Source organism: Microchirus variegatus (assembly GCF_963457635.1).
Source record: "Microchirus variegatus genome assembly, chromosome: 8".
Taxonomy (NCBI): Eukaryota; Metazoa; Chordata; class Actinopteri; order Pleuronectiformes; family Soleidae; genus Microchirus; species Microchirus variegatus.
In genome coordinates this window covers 5,948,925-5,969,768 of record NC_139809.1, presented here as the reverse complement: position 1 = coordinate 5,969,768, position 20,844 = coordinate 5,948,925, and the positions used below count along the sequence as shown (strand labels likewise).

The following is a 20,844-nucleotide window of genomic DNA, read 5'->3' as shown; positions in this document are numbered from 1 at the left end:
TAAAAAAAAACTTATGGGATAGGAAATGCCACAGAGGCTACTGGGAGCTAACAGCAGTTAGCATTTGGAAAAGTGTTCATTTGCAGGCTCTAGCAGGCACATTGCCGTCATATGTATCCACTGGACAGATAAATCCTCTGAGGCTGGAAGTTTGTGTAGAACTCTGTGCTGCACTATGGAGCCAAGAACAGAACTTTTCGCGGACTTCCGGTTTTTCGGGATACCGTTGCCCTCACCAGCTCTATGGTGTGTTTTACGGACAAAGCGGAGCTCCGAGGGACAACAATTCCAGGAATTTAGCGACGTCCCAATAAGCGCGGAAGTCAACATCGCGTGTTTTATCTCCTGTACTTAGACTGAGGAGGACCACAAAAACATGAGTGAGTCATCTTTTTTTCACACTTTGGCGACTGGTAGGAACTCCAAGAGTCCCAAATATAAGGATTTATAAGGATTAAAAAGTAGATTTTTGCATAATATGTCCCCTTTAAAAATAAGCCACATAAGATGTTTTGGACTCGACGTGCGCAATACTGAATGACATTCGTAAATACACACAGTCTTCGTAGAATGTGATAACCTGAATTCATAAATATTGCCCTAATCCCCTCCTTTTCAGTACTCACCAACACTCAACTATGGTTACACAAAAGTGTTTTAAATATAGTAAATGACCTATGTCCTACTCAATAATTATTTGGAGACAGACTTGACTGGCAGTCTGGTCATTGTGTTCTGCTATCAACATTTAATAGCATAGGTCAAAAGCATTTTCATCCCAGCAAAAACTGACACTGTAATTGGTTTTTAGACAGAACTGTAGGTTACAACACTATCACAAAGTAGTTCTGTGTCCTAGTTTGAATCATGTAAAAACACAATACAACGTAAAACATATGGGGTCAACCTCTAAGTGTAAGAGCAGTGATGTTGCCTATATGAATGTCCACTATTCTCTTGTAAACAGGCCAGTGTTTCCAGTCGGTCTACTTAGCAACACAACAACACCTGCCATGTAATATGTGAAAATTGTTTTGTAAACTAAATTCTCAATGCTGAAAAAAACCCAACCCAATCTATTCTGACCTACAATCTCATCAACATGTTTTAACCAAAAGCCAACAACCATAATGACTCAAAATATTTGGGTCTCGTTCAATGAATGGACTTAAACCAAGAGAAGCTTAATGATGTTGACCAGCCAAGGCCTTTGAGATAACATATTACATCTGCTGTTAGTTTTGCGGCTGCCAGAATTCCTTCCAAATCTCCCCCCGGCCGCTGGGTGGCAAAGACCATGGACTTGGCTGGGAATAAAGTGGGTAAAAGACGGCACAGACGCATAATCTTCAGCAACCTTAAAGCTGGTATTAAATCTCGGTCTTTAAATGAAATGAACAAAATTACTGCTGCTTAACACTGCACAGTACACCGGAGGGCAAGCTGGTGCGTGCAACTCTCTTCAAGTTCCCTGGCAGAGTCAGTTCTACTTGATAAAGCTGGCTGAGAAACATAGCTAGATTTGGAGGAGGGCGGGAAACAGATGTACTGCTATCTGCACTTGTACAGGTCTTTGGTTTTTAATGGCGTAAGAGGTGAAGTTAAAGTACTACTTATTAGTGGAACCAAAGAGAAAGTAAATAACGTCTGTGCATGTGTGTGTGTGTGTGTGTGAGAGAGATGTTGTGTGTTGTGTCTCAAACACTGAATGTGTCACAGAGTCAATGTATCACCACTACGGCCTGGGTTCATGACCTGTGGCAGATTGATGGACAGTGCTGCCACTGTGATGGGTCGAGCAGAGGGGAAAAGTGGAAATCATTGGAGGAAAATAATCACAGGGAAGAGACAGTGAAGACAAAATGTGAGGAGGGCAAATCAAAGATAGCCATTAGAGGTGGGCCACAGATAGAATGAATAAAGGAACACAGTGATACCTCAAATGATGTTGTGTCGCCTCCTTGGACCATTAAAACAGCTGTCTGGATCAGGTCAAAACCAGAGCCGGTCACCACAATGTTCCTCCCCCCACTACAAGAAACACACACACACACATATATGAGCAGACTGTTCCTGGCAACACAAAGACAGGATCATGGAGCGAGTTACAGGAAGACAATCACAATTCTTAAAGTGCACCTGGGGTATATTTTTACTGGAGATGAAAACAAATTGGCTGAGCCTGCTAGCGCTCTACGTGTGCCTAATCACTACAAACGCAGCAGTGCTTTCAGTTGCACATAAAAGCAAGGTAACCATCTCAGGCATCTGTTTTTCATCCTCATCGTCAAGTAATTGGTTACAACATGAAAAGGCTATTATTGGTACCCTCTTTTCCAATCATAATTATGAAAAATAGTATTCGCAAGTACAGCCGTTCTTTTGGATCAAACTTTTCAACCCTAACCCTAACCCTAACCATCACATCTTGTAGATATTTGGGAAATAAAAACTTCTGATTAAATACGGTGGAAAATTAGCTTTCTACAGCTTTCCAAACACCACTTATTTACAGCATACAGTATGGTCTAACGCAGTTTTTAGTTTAGTGTAGATTGTTTATTCGAAACTTGTTTTTTTTTAACACATTTATATTTCCTTCTCGTCACAGAGGCAGAAGTATAAACTTCTATGTTATGTTCCTACTCCATCCTATGACACACAACTCAATTTAACTAATTCTACTACTTTAACTACCAGTGTTGGAAGCACACAAATGCAGTTTACTGTATATTTATTCCATCTAAACCATCTGATGTTCGAAGAAAACTGGGTATTTGATCAAAGTATAACAGTATAACAGGACAGTAATGTCTTAACTAAATGTTGGTATTAAGATACTAACACATACCATAACAGCAGATGTGATGGCGACCTACGCAGTCTTAGGTTAACATACAAACAATTGCTTTTAAAAGGTGTTTGGGTATCAATTTTAGTATTGGAAAAGGTGAACTTTTGACAACTATGATTAAAAGTTTTACCCAAAAACCAACCAAATATTAACCAACACACAATACAGAACAAAATCCCCGTCGATAACAAAGTGACAAAGTACATTAAACCAATGAATATCACAACTGCACCACTCCACTGACCAAGCAAAGCTTCCTTTGGGTTGATGGTCCAGTATGTTGGGATTTTCCAAGAACTGGTAAGAATTCGGAATGGCAGCTGTGAAGCTCTTCCCGTACTTCACAGCGATGTTGAGAGGGTCAGAGGGCACCTTATCTGCTCGATATTCTCCTGTCCTGCAGGTGATCTCTGCGCCGAAAAGCTCCCTGCCAAGACAAGGACATAACTCAGCGCTGGCTGGCTGGAGGAGCGGAGGCCACACAAGGTCACTACGCAGTGGAAGCCAACATGGCAGCAGCCTGACAGCTTGTTAAATCCTGGCTTTGCTGCTTCTCTAGCTCGTTATTTTTCTGTTACCTGTGCCTAAAATGTCACCGTGGGCTGATTTTGACAGAACACTCATGGTCACAACGGCAAATGGTAAAGGTAAAAAAGAAAATCATGCTTATGCTTCAATATTAAGGTCAATTCCATTTTTACATCAACTATATATATATACTAATCATAAAGTGTGTATGTGGTAGAATTGGAAGAGAAATCCACGTGTGAATAACAAGTAATATTCAAGCTAATAGAATTATTTAAAACTGAAAACTGAACTTTGTGTGGCAATTACTTAATCCTTACACAGTGCAGTTCACCCCTCCAATGGTAACCTGGACATCCTCCTTACTGCCAGTGTCCAGAAATCGCCCAGATATTGTAATGAGGGTTCCCCCTGCTTTAGGACCCCTTGCAGGCTTCACCGCCTCAGGAATTGGGTCCTGGAGAGAGAGAGAGAGAAAGTGTGTGACAAAAGTACAACCCAAATCCATGCTTATCTTTCCCGTAGAAGAATTACAGAGGCAACTTTAATCCCCCCAAAAAATCAAACACCCAAGACGCACAAGGATTCAGCTGATATTCTTTTATGATCTCTAACGTCTGCACAATTCAGAGCATAACAAAGCATGTCATTCGAGATGGACGTTCAAACACAGCATCCGATGTACAGGAGCACCGTATATATATGCCGTCATACTGCAATATTAATGGAATGTAAGAAGAGGCCAGGATCTGTACGCACTCCTCTCTAACCAGATGCAGCGTAATCATTCCTCCCCTCCTCTCTAATACTTGCAGCTAACAGGTTGCAGCATCGCTATTTAACTGGCTTTTCATCACGGTGCCTCCACTAAAGATTCCCCACAGGGGAGCACTCCGTCTAAATGTTTGCTCAGCAAATTGAGGCAGATGTGATGCTTGTATAAGTATGTGCATGTGTGTGTGTGCGTACACTGTACACACATCTTTTTTTTTTTTAATGTTCTTTCTATTCTAGTTCCTCCCAACGTTCGGTTAAAGCTGCAGTGTGTAACATTTGTGTGTCATTTTTTTGTTATTGTTGATGCTGTTGTTATTTATGCCTCCGTTTGTTCTTCGTGATTATTTATATTCAGCATCTAAAATCTGGCTCTGTCAACCAATATGATCAGACATGACTGGAGGGAGCGTTTGTGTGCATACACCAGCAAAGCAGGGGTGGGCGGGGATAAAAAAAAACAACTTTCATTTTGAACAGTAGAATTCACTTCTGAAACTTTTTTGTGGCCGCTTCTTTGGGTTTTCAGTCACACTCCAAGCTCTTTGCAGCGGTTTCGCTTCACCAGTGCAACGTTGCTGTTGGGCCCGCCTATCGTGACATTAAACAAATCCCTTCCTGTGTGCAGCGTGGTAATGTTGCCAGGAGACATGAGATTTAAATGCTATGCAAAACACAGAGAGTGCTGTGGAGCCATTAGGCTTAATCAGCATTGTGTGAACTCACTCGACGATGATTTGAATAAAGCAGACGTTTGTTTTTATTTAAAGGATTTGCACTGCAGCTTTAAGGTTTGAACTACTGACGCAGTATTGGCATTTATTAATGAAGGTTTAAGGTTCCGGTAAGGGACAGGTGAGACGTGTGTGTGAGTACTTACCCTGAAGGTGAAGTAAATGGGGGATGTTCCTCTCTTCCCGCCCTTCACCTCCACCTCCACCTCGCCCCAGTGTTCTCTGAGATGAACAACGGGGCCGATCTCACACACCACACTAGACAAATCGATAGACAAAGAGCAACATAAGACAACAATACTATAGGCGATGTCTATCACCATCCCCCCGAGGAGGTTATGTTTTCACCTCCTGTACATTTGTTTGCTTGTTTACTCGATAGGATTCCACATGAAATTGATTAACCAATTTGCACCAAACTTGGTGGAGGGATGATGCATCGACAATGTTGTGTTGTCTTTCTGTTTTTCTAGTTTTCCCTTTGGTTTATCGATGCACCCCGCAGAGAGCAAATACAGGTTTCCATTATTGATTATTCTGCTGATTATTTAATTGATCAGTCATTTGCCTCAGAAACGCTGTCACAGATATTGGGCAAAGACACACAATGAATGCTCACACTCGAGAAGCTGGATCAAGAAAATGTCTAATCTTTGTCTGGGAAAATTATTGACAATATATACCCAATCAAAATTCAGCTGCGTCTGGTTCGTGTGTGGTGTGATAATTTGAGCAGCACTCCCTGAACCCGAACAGCGACTGCAAATCAAACCTCATCTCGGCGAGTTTGATATTCAGCCCTGAAAGGGAACAGATAGCCTTGTGCAATGTTTGTGCAAATGTATGCATTCAAATGAGCCGCTCACAAATTAGTACAGATAGTGGAAGAGTTTCTCTGTAATGATTAAAACTTTTTGTAGCAAAAAAGATGCATAAATGAAGGCAATTAAAAAAAAAAAAAAAAAAAAACTGCGTAGACATGTTAAAAAGGCTAATCAAATGCTTAATAAATGCTATTGACTCAACAGCTATGAATGAAATATGTCTCATACCAGACGAGCAGGCACTTGAAGCAAAAAAAAAATATTCAGCCCTCAGGGAACCTTTTTTCACATTGTAGCTGACTGAGAATTGTGTAAGAAACTAAATACATCCAAGTCTGCGGGAGTCCTGAGGGGGAAACAGGTCAGTGCAAAAGCACCAAGTAAAACTGAAGCCAATAATGAACAAAAGCTTCAGAGGTGGATGATGTAACGGTGGAAAACATTCCTCTTAGTCTCACAAATTCTTTGGGTTTATGCCCCATCGTGATGGCGGATGGCAGATCCTGTCCCATTGGGTGTTGAGAGTGGGGCAACAATGTGATTTTTTTTTTTTACTTTATAGACCTTTGGCATAAACAGAACATTTTTAAACACCAATTTAGAGGTTTTTATGCCAAAACTCAGCCTATTACGATGTCCTCTGGGATGAGTTGGAACATGGTCCCTGCAGTATGAATACACCACGAAAAAAAAAATCTGTGGCAGAGCCACGTGGCAAACTTTCAGTGCTTTAGTGGGCACATATCTCAACAAACTCAGGTAGCTCTGAATCCGAAAAAGAGGGTCCTGTCAATCACCAGTCACACACACCTGCCAAGTGCCCAGAGAGAGTATTTAAAAACCATCATTTAGTCATAGTCCCCCGCAGTAGAAAGTACATTTAGACAAGCACTAACACCCTCATTTTCAAGCAACTGAACTTTGAGTAGGACAATTTTATAATGTTTCACCACTTAAATCGAAGGAAATGTTGAACTTTTCACTTCACGGAATTGATCTGACAAGTGCAGTTTCTGTAAAGATGATGTTACATTCGAAACCGTCTACAGACTCATATACTGCAATGCATTGGGTAGAATTAAATGTTTCCATAGTTTACTTAACTGTCAAGGATACTTGTCGAGTCACGCAAAGTTTAAGGGAGCGGAAGTTTTTGGTTTGCTGTAATTGATTAATAATTGCATAACCCTTCACAGGGAAGAGGGAGTGGTTCTTTTCTATTGGCTGTTCCACTACACCTTCACTGCATACGGGTCAGAGCTGTCACTTTTTAGCTGAAATTCTGATATGCATTTGAACTTGGAGGGCAAAGTTCAAACAACATCGATGTTGTGTTGGTTTGCAGTGTCAACGGAGGTCAAAAACAAGCTTTTATGTCTACCTCAGCTGACACTACAACACATGAAAGTGGCACGCGGAAGAATTTCTGGTTCTAAATCTTAGATGGCAGAGCTAAAGAATACATGTGCAGACACAGCTGTTAGCTCCAGAAGAGCTAACGGCGCTAATGGAGCGAACAGCTAACGAAGACAGCGGATGAATCATACACGGAGATACGGTCTTGTACGTTGTACGACGATAACGTCTACTACATCTCACTTCATAGAACGGTGTTTCCCAGTCATGTTTTAGTTGCTCCTGCTTCAACACACTGATTCAAATGCGCGGGTCGTTATCAGGCTTTTGCAGAGCTGGATAACGAGCTCAACATTTGAATCAGTGCGTTGTAGCAGGTAGGTGCAACATCTAAAAACACGCAGGGCAAAAGTCCACGAGGACCAGGATTGGGAAACACTCTTTTTATAATATGGTAACATTTTAGATTCGGGAACCATGCTGCCAACTCTCACGCGCTGGCCGTGAGACACACGTTTTTTATTAACTTCTCACGCTCTCACGCCACACCGCCGTGTTCTCACGCTGAAGTTACACATCACTGTAAAAGGCGGTTCTGAATATGTATATACTAGCTGAGTTTATCTGTGATCTAATTTGTTGAGCCTGAGAAAAGCCACTCGCGACCGGTAAGTTTTGCCTGCAGAGACTGCGAGGAGCACAATATCGAACCGTCTCTGGTTGAGCCAATACACCCACGGGCTGAGCTCGCGCTAAGCATATGATGCGAATTTCATCCATCCTCTGAAAACCGCTCGCACCCGCGACACCTATAGACAGTTCCGTTACGATCAGTTGCACTGAGCGGCAAGAGAGGTGTCCGAGTGTCAGTGGTTCGAGGAATTCAGCCAAGCACATGCGCAGAACGGATCGAGTTTCCGGTACAGGTCGGGTAATGACACACCGACGTTCCAAAGAGCAACCTGCATTATTACAGCATACAACTTTTACATCGTAAATTAATCGTTACATCCTCTAATGCCACCTAATAAGAATTGCAGTGGTTACGTAGGTGGACTTGTGTCGGGAAGCCCGTAGGATCGTATCCGGAGGGTGTCAATACTGTATAAAGCATTAGGAGTATTAAGCATTATTGATACATAAAGCATATTGTATAAAATATTAATAAGCTTGGGATGCATGAAATATTACTATAAATAAATATATATTGGGCGTGTGGTGGTAACCTCGAATGGGCCTGCCATACATTTGCCCTGCATGCCACGATGTCTCACTCCAATATAACATATATAAGTAGCATACTAGCCCTTTATTAGTAATCATTAAGCACGTTTTAACACCTTATTCTACATAACCTTACTCTACCTCCATTATGATGAATTAAGATTTCCCCTACATAAGGTTTTAGTAAGTGCTTAATATACTAATAAAGTGCTAGTATGCCACTTATATGCATGTTAGTAAGCACCTAGTTAATAGTGAATATGTATTCCCTAATTCCCTTAAATTACACAATAGTTTTAGTCTGTCAAATTCTGCGATCATTGGCCTATGGGTTGGAATGATGCGACTGAAAGTTGGTTTTATACTAGCAAGCTGTCAATGAGCGTAACCAACACAACATGCGTATGTAATGACCAAGCGTGTCTTGAATAAACCTGGCATAATAGACCAAATAAAGCTCTTTTATATATATATATATATATATATATATATATATATATATATATATATATATATATATATATATATATATATATATATATATATATATATATATATATATATATATATATATATATATATATATATAGATGAACTGCAGCTTCTCCATTTATTCATGTTGCCTCTGTCTTTGCCAGTCCATCACGTGTCTGTAGACAAATTGAACGTGTACTGCTCAGCTCTTTTCTCCTCCATCAAGCTTCAGTAATCATTTGAGTCTTCTGCTTAACCACATTCCCATCACACACCAAGGAGACATTTTCCCTGTAAACTGCTCAGACAGTTTTGTTTAAACAATACGGAAATTGTGCATCCACAGCCGCAAAACGCAGCTTGCACATTGTTGCATCAGAATTACGCCTCTTTGAATGTAACAGTAAAATACTACATTAGATTAGTTTGGGTGAAGATTGTGCTGCGGATTATGGGCTACAACATGTGAAGTATAGTTTGTTGATATTAATTCGGTACCTAAGAAGTTTTGTTTTTTTAAGAAAATGATCTGAATTCCTTTTCGCCAATGCAATCCCCTTTTCAAAGAGTAATTGTGTTTCTGAATCAACCTGCATCTGGGGACCTAAAGATCAATACAGTGCTATAATGAGCTACTTAAAATATGCCATCCCATATACACACATTACCCTCAAGGAGAATCAAAGCACTCTTAACCTGACAACCTAATCACAACTTCAGCTTTGGATGAAAACTATCCAGCAAACCATTATAAGACCGTGTGCACGGACGCTCATAAACTATGGATAAATACTTCACATTAAGATTTGTGTTTATTACCTTGTGGAAACAGAGTACTTCTCCTCCTGATGGATACAGGGCTGTTTGGCTACAGTGATGTTTTTAATGTCTTCCTTGTGGACGCCAAGGTTGGAACCACGGATGGTGATGGAGATGCCTCCTCGCAGGGGTCCGTAACGGGGGATGATCTGGATCGGAGGTGACACGGTGCGTGGGTGTTTAAAGGTTAAGGGTTTTGATAACTTAACACAAAAGTCTGATTGAGGAAAATCTGCTTCAAATGAGTACGCTGCTATAAAATACCTGGAAATCTAGATCCTTGTGAATGCCAGGATGTATTAGCTACAAAGTTAAAAAGGGTAGCTGGTTTTAATCCAGCGCCTGATCAATGTATATACACGGTATAGTTGAAGTATGTACTGTACGGTCACAACCTCTGTTACAATGACACATCAACACAATTACTGATGGATTTTTGTCAATGACAATGAGGCAGCGACAATTAAGTGAGCACAGAGAGAGAATCGATCCAATCTGAATGTGCTGCAGATCATCTCAACACGCCCTGAAGGAGAAACAGACTTTCCCACTGACTGTCGGGCAGGGAAGAGCAAGAAATAAAAAATGTATGGCCATTTGCATCAAATGCATCAATCCAAGCACCAAAGTCAATACTTTCTCTGCTAATCAAATACCTACCGTTCAAGTGTCAACACAAACAGATGACAACACCTAAAGTATAAAAGTTACCAGAAAATTACTTTGGTAGAAGTTGAAGTCACTTTTTAGAATATTACTTTAAGGCGCCATATGTAAGAATGTGGCCAAAAACGGTTACTACACTCAAATTCAAAATACCACGGTCTTTTAGGTTTCTTTTTCTCCCTAACACTAACCCTGACTGACCACAAAATATTTTTTTAAGGCAAATATTTTGGCTGTACTGTTGTTGTTGGTGAGTTCAGTTTGTTATATGAACATTATTCCTGAGTCTCTGTGACATATTAGGAGGATTTTATGGCCAGTTGCTTTAGATTTATTACATAACGCACCTTTAAGTAAAAGTCTTTAAGTACTATGACATTTACTGTACTTAAGTACATTTTATATCAGGAAATTACTTTTGATACTTAAGTTTTAGAAGTCAAAGTATTAAAAAAAAGTGAGGAGTAATGATTGAGCCATGGGAGCTCAGTGGTCTTCCAACTAGAAGGTTGTGGGTTCAATTCCTGGCTCTGCTACAAGACACTTAACCCTGTTGCTTTTGATTTTTATTTTGTAGTAACGAGTAACATATAGTAAGAGAAAATGTAGTGGAGTAAAAGCAAAAGTTGCTCGAAATACAAATAACACCATTTGTACTGCTTTATATGACAGCGCTGCTGAAAATACTCACATCAGTGATGTGGGGGTTGGGGCACTCGATGCTGGAGGGATCCTCTGCTCCGGGTTGTGCACTGCACAGCTTCTTATGAACACATGCATTCTGCATGGTACACCACATGCAGTGGTACACCGGGTCGGCGTTCTTACAGAGGCTGCAGTCCTCCCTCCCCACTGAGCAGTTGTACAGAGTGACTGCATGGAATGAAGCAGGGGAGAGGAAAAAAACAAACTGTTCACACTGTTTTTTTCCCCCAGCATTGTCTTTGCATATATACATATATATATTAAAGAAATGTAATCTCTGACATCAGTTCAAGGGAATATTTTTCAACCAGGAGACGGCAAAAATCAAACAGGGCAAAAGATTTACATAGGCTAACAGCCTTTTCTGTCAGTAAGAATAAGGTATCCAGCCACACATTAAACTTGATTTTAACAAGGGTTATTATTCATTATAAAAAATTTTTTGGTAACACTTTATATCAAGGAACACATAATCACCATCAACTAGGTGCTTACTAACATATATAAGTGGCATAATAGTCCTTTATTAGTAATTATTAAGCAAGTATTAACACCTTATTTAGGAAAAATCTTACAATAAGAATATAGTTATGTAGAATAAGGTGTTAATACATGCTCACTAATTACTAATAAAGCTAGTAGTATGCTAGTATGCTACTTATATGCATGTTAGAAAGCACCTAGTTCATGGTGAATATGCAGAGGCGCAGCTTGTGAACAGGCAAGGCAGGCAACTGCTTGGAGCCCCGAGCTGATAGGGGGCCCCCCGACACTCGGAGCCTGAGGGCTGTTTTTACTGAAATGTGTGCATCCCAGACCCCCTTAAAAAAAACAATGGGCGATTTGCAATGACATCTCAGTTGGAAACCTCCCTAAAGGGGCCCCACCTCACTTTAACCTGTGTGAAGTTATCGTTCTGCAAGTTGGAAAATTAAGAGGATTATTTACAGTGTAATGCATATCTTTTTTACTCGGTTTATATGTTTTTTTCAGTTATTTACAGTATTTTATTGTTATATATATTTATATTGTATTTATATATTATATTGTTTTATAATGTGGGTTCTTTACAGTGTAATGTATTTTTTTTTAACTAAGTTTATATAGTTTTTTAAAAGCTATTTACAGTGTTTTATTGTTCTTTACATTTATATTTTCACATATTTTTTAATTACAAGGTTTTTCCATGTTATTTCATTCAATTCGAAAAAAAATAAAAAATATTTTGAACCCATACATTTTTCGTTGGTGTCCGATTATTTGTAAAATAATGGTGATGAACACTGGTTGGAAGGACCCCCTGGGAATTTTTGCTTAGGGCCCCTACAGACTCTAGATTCGCCTCTGTGAATATGTGTTCCTTTCTCTAAAGTGTTAACAAAAGTTTGCACAAGATGCTAAACTTTCCATTATTAAAAGGAAAAGTGTGCAAACTTGAAACGCATATGTATAATATACATATTATAAATATTATTTTCCTTAACTGTGGACTTCCCACTCCTAGCCCCGAACCAACATTCTGAAACCAAATGCAAATGATGTCCTCTATGATATATTGTGAAATGTTTCATCACGCAAGCCTTAACCAATCGATTTTCCTCCTTCATTTCAATTGTAGATGAAAGGGATCTTCCTCCATATCTGATGGAGTCCCCACACTGGGACAAGCAGCGTACACACGAGGCATTACAAATATACGATCTCCACATTAGAATGTGAGGGCATACCGTTCAGTGTGCTGTCCATCTTCTTGCCCGACTCCTTGTCCTTCATGTAGAAAAGAACACTGGTCTCCGGTGATTTATTGTAGGAAAACTAAGAAAAGGAAAATGAGGAATTAATTATTAATACAGAATGAGGTGATTAATGGTATTTAAGCTCTGTAATCAGCAAACAATGTGGGCTGCTGCTCCCTCATGCCAAGATGGGGGGGCGGGGGGTGGGAGACAGAACAAAATATACAGAGTCTGGCAGATTTTCAGCTGGAGAAATCAATGTCGAGAAAATAACATAGCTGGGGGCTTGGCACTGTTTGAGTTTCCCCAATCACAGAATGAGGAGCTAGTCCTAAAACAAATCCAGAGAGGGAAGTCTGACCATTAGAGGGAGCTACAGAATATCAAAGGTAAAACAAACAAAAAAAACAGCTCAAGAAGGAACAAAGTATGTGAACATTTTCAGTACACAACAACAAGTGATTGTCCACAGTGTATTTCATATCCGTTCTTAACTGCAATTTCAAATCAGAGTTGAGCTGAAGAGCGAGTGAACAAATGTGAACAAGCGAAGTAGAGCAGTTCAGCATGAACACGGGGACGCAGTTGAGTCAAGCGTCAAGCAACTAGCATACAGTCGTACTCACATTGTGGCCACTGAAGGTATAGAACTCCCCGCCCTCGAACTTGACCTCTTCCTCCACGTTTTTCATGAGCTCTGTGCCGATGGTGAAAACGCGACCCTGGAGAGCCCGGAAAAATAAAAATCAAGCAATATGGTGTTAACCTAAAAAAAATTCAATTTACAAAATAATAAACAGTCTTTCTTCACATTACTAAACAAGAAATCTAGATCTTGTACATGTAGATAAAAACAGGCCTTCTTTCTCCACATTTAGGTGAGATAATCTTTCCCTAACCTGGTCAGGATATGTAATTTACTAAAGATAATTGCCATAACATATCAGAAATGATATATGTCCAAAGATTAATTTTGAAAAAGCACATGACTTCACAAAGCTCATTACAACTCATTTGTAAATATTTACAAAACTTAAGGGACAGGAAATGACATCAGCCACATAGGCTACTGGGAGCTAACAGCAGTTAGCATTTGGATCATTGATCATTAAGTGATCATTTGCAGGCTTGAGCAGGCATATTGGCCTCATATATAATATGTATCCACTGGACAGATAAATCCTCTGAGGCTGGACGTTTGTGTAGGACTCTGTGCTGCACTGTGGAGCCAAGAATAGAACTTTTTAGTAAGCTAATAATTTTTTTCTGTGAAACAGAAACACCGATTTCTATAAGCACTGTCGAGACCACTTGAGTGCCAAAATGTGCTTAAAAAAGATTTGCTTGACTGCTTTAAATTCGGCGATTTTGCAACTTTACCTTGTAGAGTTCCAGATTGATCCCCTCAAAGCTGATCGACGTCTTGGAGCCAACGGTAATCAGCACAGGATCGGGATTCTCAAACTGGGGACACTTTGTTCCCTGGGAAGGCATCAGAACCAATCAAACCCGCTCTCCATCATTTACATTTTTAAATATGCCAACCACTTAGCGGACTCCCTCAAATGCATCAACAGATAAGTGTATCGGCGCAACATCTGCTGAGTTGTAAATTGATATCCACCACCCTACAACATTTGCCACACAAGATGGTGGCAGCTGATACTGGGATTAGAGTTTATTTTTAATTTCAGGGAGAAAATTTGGATCACTCAGGCAGAGCCTCATGTGTGGCGATTAGATGCGTCTTAACCAAACTTCTGCTGTACTTTTTCAACATCGATCATACACATGTTATCAGAGGGAAGAATCTGTGACCTGCCAGTGAGATGTTTAACCTTCGGATGACTAACCTGACGGTGCTTGATGATATTGGGACCCATCACAGTGTCGTTCATGTCACCGCACGTATGGTCAAATACGTTCCACTGGCAGCCCCACTGACTGGCCACACATGACATACAACTATAAAAAAAAAAAAAACACACACAAACACAGACCAATAAGTTATAGAAAAATGCTTTCCTGCACACAATTAGTCGGGAGCGTATGCGCGCATAAAAACATGCGCGCACACACACAAATGTAAAACATGCAAACTCATCAAACAGCGTCCGGCACAAAAATCCATGCTGCTGACAATGAAATAGATCTCTGCAACTTCACATAAGCAGGACTCGTTCATCACAAACTCCTTGGCTTAAAAGAAATGAAAGGGAAAAAACACAGAGAGCGGGGGGGGGAAAATGGCAAAAATCGACTTTCATTTTTTGATTAATGAAAAGGAAACTGAGGCAATTTCCTCGGCACGGTAATAAAAGGAGTGGAGAAAATGCAAGAGGTGCATTCAAAAGCGCCATGCATCACAATTTACAAACAGAGCCTTGATCTCTCATCTGCTCATGCATGGTGATACGTTTACATCAAGGTTGTCAGCTGATACTGTGTTCAGTGTCACTGTGTACTTTCAGCGAGTGACAGAGCAGAACTGATGGATTAAGAGTATGACTTATTGGAGAACCTTCTGTAATCACAGTAGGCGTCGCGATGACGGATAGAACAATATATAGACACACTGTGCAGTAAAAACACATAGTAGATGAGTGTATACTTCATAAGAATAAGGAGTAAGGCTCTAGTTTGGGTCCAATTTCACACTGAGTGGTTAGCCTGTAATATGAATGTGGTTTCTTGTAATAAAAATTAAAATGAAAAATGATAAATATTATACATGAGGGTTCAGAAGGTCTTTGATGTTTTTTTCTACCCTTCTTAGTCATGGTATTATTTCAGTATCTATCTATAAAGCAAGTTGTGTCCGTGTGTCTGTCTGTCTGTGACGGGGCATATCTCACCGACGGTCAGATCACCCTAAAACCTAAAAAAATGCCTGGTGTAGCATGTTGCTACACCAACATGCTACACCAGGCAGCGCGTCAGGAATGTGGCAGCGGCTCATTTCACACGGTACAAACGCAGAACATGGTGTTATACTGAAATGACGAATCCATTCACCAATAAGCAAGCGCATATTTATTTAGCATTAGCATGCTGCTATTTTGCAGCTAACTTGGCGAAACCTGCTTCCAAAGGTGAGCTAGCCAGGCTACGATTAGGATTAGCGTAGGGCTAGCATAATACAAACACTGTGCAACCAACGCAAACTGGCGTGGCTGACAGTCACAAAACAGCTAGCCACGCTGGGGATATGTATTATGTTAGCCTTTATGTTCCTTATCATGCATTACCATAAATGAAAAATCTTCTTCAGCTCCCACTATAGGAAATACATACTTTCTACAGGCACTGCACTAGTACGTAACAACACAAATAATTGTGGTAAGATAAAAAACCTTAATAAAAATGTATAAACATAAGTTAAAACAACAGGTTTTACTCACGGCGTGTTTTCAGATTTCCACACTGTGGCAGCACAGTTGTAGAACTTGTACTCCCGCGTGGCCAACTCCACTGTCTCATTGACGAAGACGCTCACAGCCACAGCAACAAAGTCTGACGAAACGGCAGAGAGGGGGGAGAGGGTTATCATGTGCTGCACGAAAACACATTTATAGACACGCATGGGTAGGAGATGGCATCTTTTTGCAAAGTAGCAGTTTATTAATAGATGTCACTTGTGTATTTGAAGGTAAAACAACACAGGGAGAACAGACAGGGAGGAGGAGGATGAGGAAGAAGAAGGCCGTAATTTAACACTGTGGATGCTGTGGGAGGCCATTTTGATAATAGCCTGTTTTTAAACAGAGATGAAAAAGAAGGCCTTGTTGTGCCGGCTCTTCATTGTTAAACTGCACACAAACAAAGCCGATATAAAGCTGCCCACAGAGTGCGATTTTACATATTATTGCTAGTGTTACGGAATCAGAGGAGCGATGTGAAGCGGCAGCGTCTGTCCCAAAGTTCTGCCTCTCCCTTCCATGTTCTTAGTTTTCATAGAGAAAGGCAATGTAGAATACACAAACAGCAATTTAGGTGATGTAAAAAAAAAAAGGCATAGGACCTCTCTTCTCCTGATCAGTTTAGTTAGACATGGAAGATTCATCTGTGTTTAAACGCATTTGCAAATAGGGCAATATTTATTCAAGCCAAAATGTGTGTCAAAATACAATTTTAGATGAATTATTATCTTGATCTATACACATCTTATTCTACAGAGTGAAGAGTACATCTTTGATTCTCACAGAGCTGAACAAATATCACACATTAATCCTTTTAAATCTGTTTTTGAATGAAAATTAATTGAGAATAATGATGTAAAAAAAAATGTACCATTCCCTCGCATTTCTGTTGAAATGATCGCTTTTAGGTATTTATTCAAAATCGTTCAGCACTATTTGCAAAGTAGCTAATTGACGCTGAGTAACAATAAGGTCTCGAGCACCAGGACATTTGCCCAGTTTACCAAGTTAGTAATGCAAAATCAGTTATAACAGTGCATGGCAGGATATAACAAATTATAGAGATAATACCTTGGCCCTCAGGTGTTTGTGGTATAAGTGAGGGTTGGGGTAGATTGCAGGAGACCTGACCAGGTTCAGACATGACTCCGTCGCTCTTGAACGACTCGATGGTGCAGTGCAGGCGGTCGGAGGCTCCGATTTGAGGCAAGGAGGGGATGTTTATACTCACCTGATGAGACAATATGCAGAAAAGTGAATAAAAGGCAGACAACTGTCTTTCAAGATGAATCATTCAGGTTAATCATGGGTTAAGTTTTGCTGCATAGTATTTTCTCCCGAGCCAAACAAATTTTTCAAATCGCTTTATCCGTGACGATACAAAGACAGAAATAGTGTTCACTTCTGAAAGGCAGAAGATTGATTGAAGAGGAGACGGGGGGAGAGATTGATGAAGATACTCACGTGAGTCAGAAAGGGAAGGTACAGAGAAGTACTGAGGGAGCAAATGAAAGAAAAAACTGAGGGAGGGAAAAAAAAAACACATAAAAAAGATGCTCTCCATCTTCAGGTTGTGAGCAGAATCAACCAGGTCAGTTATAATAAGCCAGGATGGAGTTTTTTTGGATGGATCAATACAGAGCAGGAAGACCTAGAGCCCAGGTCTCTGATTCACAATGGAAACAGTTTATTACTCAGGCTGTGCATGTATGTGCGATGCACGGGTAAGTGGGGTGGTGTACTGCAGCGAGAGAGAAAAAGAGGTGTGGAGAACAAAGGACAAAAAAGTGAGCGAGAAGAGAAGCATCGCTGTACCTTCTGAGTCTTATTGCAGGAAAGGTTTGGGGGATAGAAGGAGACAATCTTGACACACTGCTGCCTCGGGCTCCACAGCCAGCCATTCTTCTCCTCAGCCCGTCGGCACTCAGACCTCCTGGTACACCTTCAGACGAGGGATGAAAAAGTTCCCCCATCAGCCCCTGCTCCACATCCCCCTGAACGCTTTCCACAAAGTCTCGGCGAAGACAAAGCCTTTGGAGTCCCAACTGTTTTTCACTGTACTGTTGTGAGTAACGAACCCAAGTGACTTCACGCACGGACAAACACAGATTTTTTTTAAATAAAGTTTTGGTAACACTTGTTTTTTACAATGTAATAGTGTGGTAATAAAGAAATCATATTTCCATGCAACTTGGTAACAAGAATGAATTGATCACTTCCATCCTCCCTTATGCCCTTCTCATATTTTCTATTTTTATTACCAAACTAGTACTTGATTACTACAGAAATAAGACGTAATATCATTATATAACTTCCTGGTTATACAATTGTTACGTTAAAGGTGCCATATGTAAGAATGTGGCCCAAAACGGTTACTACATTCAAATTCAGAATACAGAGCTCTTTTAGGTTTCGTTTTCTGACGTAACTGGCAACCCGTGGTTGCTCGGCAGCTGAGACTCTACTGACTGCAATGATTCGTAGACGGCGGTAGGTGGCGCCACATGCCAAAACATGATTTGAAAACATAAACATGATTTTCAGTCTGCAAAAAATGTTTTCATGCAAATCATTTGTCTGTACTGTTGTTGTTGGTGAGTTCAGTTTGTTATATGAACATTATTCCTGAGTCTCTGACATATTAGGAGGATGTTATGGCCAGTTGCTTTAGATTTATTACATAATGCACCTTTATGTGTTACCAAAGGTTTTGCATTTGTTTTTTTGTTTCACAATTACAATTAAAATTTCCAGTAAACGTTGCAGCCTGCGTTACAACACGGATTATATGTGGATGACATTAAATTATATGTGGATGACATCGAATTTTATGTGGATGACATTAAATTAAAGGTTTTTTATTTTTGAACAGATGCATGGGGGGGAAAACAATTGCAATTTGATGACGTCAGCGCGATGACTGGACGTGACATTGTTCAAACTAATTGTTGATAATTGCCAGCTTTAATGAACAATGAAGATATTTCTGGAACTGGTTGAAACAAAATGACAATGTCCCCTATACTGTGTCACCAACTCTGCCATTATCCAATGATTATAAAATGATGTCAGCTGACTTACGGATGCATAAACTTATCATTACAACTGTATAGGTTGTGCAGAGTATGAAAGAGACTGAGACATAATTGGTTTTCTGCTTTTGTCCTTATTCCTGATCGCATCCGAGTAAAAAAAAAAAATGACACATTTCAACCCCTTCTACCCTCCAGACCCTGATAAATATAGGCTGATGAGAGTAAATTGCACAGACTGCCTTCACCGCATGAGGCTGACAAACAGCTTTAATTCCTCATGGCTGCACGGACAACAGGAGATGGAATATAAACACCAGGGGGTACTAAAAGTGTCTGCAATAAAATACTGAACAAATACCCCCGCTGTGTTTTACAGATGGAACTGCATGTGCGGATGTTTGTGTTCGTCTGTCGCAGTGCGTGTGCGTTTGTAATTGGATGCATGCGTGTGTGTGTGTGTGTGTGTGTGCGAGCGCCGGATACTCACCTGCCCTCCAGGACACACCAGCCACAGTACGGGTCCCTCAGCTGCACGCATGATTGGCAGTCTTTGTTTTGGAGGCACGTCTGCACGGGCACCTTGATGATCTGGAGCATTACGACATGGAATATGAGCTCGTCGTACACATTAAAGGTAACGCAGCATAAAATATTAAGCATTGTTTAAAAGGTCCAGTGTGTAAGCATTAAGTAACATCATGAGGGTGTGACTGCAGAAAAGGTAGTACACACTTTTAGCATTAGTTAAGCATTAATAAATATTAAATTCATCATTTATAACACATGAATACTCATTATGTGTATATAAACACAGTTATAAATGTTTTACTGTGTCCAAATAGCTGCTGTACTCAAGCAGCCAATCAGCATCCACCTCCAACAAACGAGCTCTTTGATCGACTTACAAGGGAATGCTCTCTCACCTCTCTGTGTGTCCAGCAGTCGCTCAGGACATGAGTAAAACATTTATAACTGTGTTTGTAAACTACATACTAATGAGTATTCATGCGTTATAAATGAACGCATGAATAATGAATTCAATATTTATTAATGCTTAACTAGTGCTTATAATGTGTACTTATTATAAAGTGGTACCCAGATGGGTATAAAACGCAGAGGCCTCGTCCACCAAAATCGTCTGTCACGCCGTCTTAGCTCGTTTATCCCTGCCCACTTCCTCAAATTTACATGAATCAAAACAAATTAGGTCGCATTTCAGTGCTCCATGAGATACAATTATCTTAAAATAACTAAATGATGCTACATCTCTAATTAGATTGCGAGCGGTGCAGCACTATTATCACTATTCCCAGTATCATCTTTGATATCATCCACATACGTTTGTGTATTTCTGCAGTGAATGCGTCAGTGTAGACGTGCTCATTCTCCACAGTTGAACAAGCCTGTACAACAAATAGCTGATTAACAGTCAAAATGTATTTTTCAGTGTTATGACTAATGAGGCTCAATTAATCCTTTTAGGAAATGGTAAATACAGATTATGTATATTAAAAAAACAAGCCAGACATCTCGCTTTGTTTGTATCTCCTTTAAAAAAAAACATATTCATCTGTTGATTGACAAACATGAGGAACACAATTATCTTCCTCGCACATGTCCACACAGAATGCTTTTGGGAGAACGCGTGTTTTGCCTGCAGCAGAATAACCAGGTAAGAGATACCGATCTATTTTAA

General features: G+C 40.1%; 1 protein-coding gene across 1 annotated transcript in view; it reads right to left on the bottom strand.

Annotated features, from left to right (window-relative positions):
• plxnb2b (plexin b2b) overlaps positions 1 to 20,844 on the bottom strand; it is a gene marked incomplete at both ends in the record, with an annotated part of 42,596 nt that overhangs the window by 18,916 nt on the left and 2,836 nt on the right. The window contains 14 exons of the mRNA XM_083893982.1: positions 1,938 to 2,031; positions 3,099 to 3,281; positions 3,703 to 3,839; positions 5,037 to 5,148; positions 9,588 to 9,736; positions 10,945 to 11,126; positions 12,686 to 12,773; positions 13,321 to 13,416; positions 14,075 to 14,176; positions 14,548 to 14,659; positions 16,096 to 16,207; positions 17,185 to 17,344; positions 17,929 to 18,055; positions 19,636 to 19,736. Of these exons, the coding sequence (XP_083750108.1) occupies positions 1,938 to 2,031; positions 3,099 to 3,281; positions 3,703 to 3,839; positions 5,037 to 5,148; positions 9,588 to 9,736; positions 10,945 to 11,126; positions 12,686 to 12,773; positions 13,321 to 13,416; positions 14,075 to 14,176; positions 14,548 to 14,659; positions 16,096 to 16,207; positions 17,185 to 17,344; positions 17,929 to 18,055; positions 19,636 to 19,736 (1,755 nt within the window). The remainder of the gene's footprint in view (positions 1 to 1,937; positions 2,032 to 3,098; positions 3,282 to 3,702; positions 3,840 to 5,036; positions 5,149 to 9,587; positions 9,737 to 10,944; positions 11,127 to 12,685; positions 12,774 to 13,320; positions 13,417 to 14,074; positions 14,177 to 14,547; positions 14,660 to 16,095; positions 16,208 to 17,184; positions 17,345 to 17,928; positions 18,056 to 19,635; positions 19,737 to 20,844) is intronic.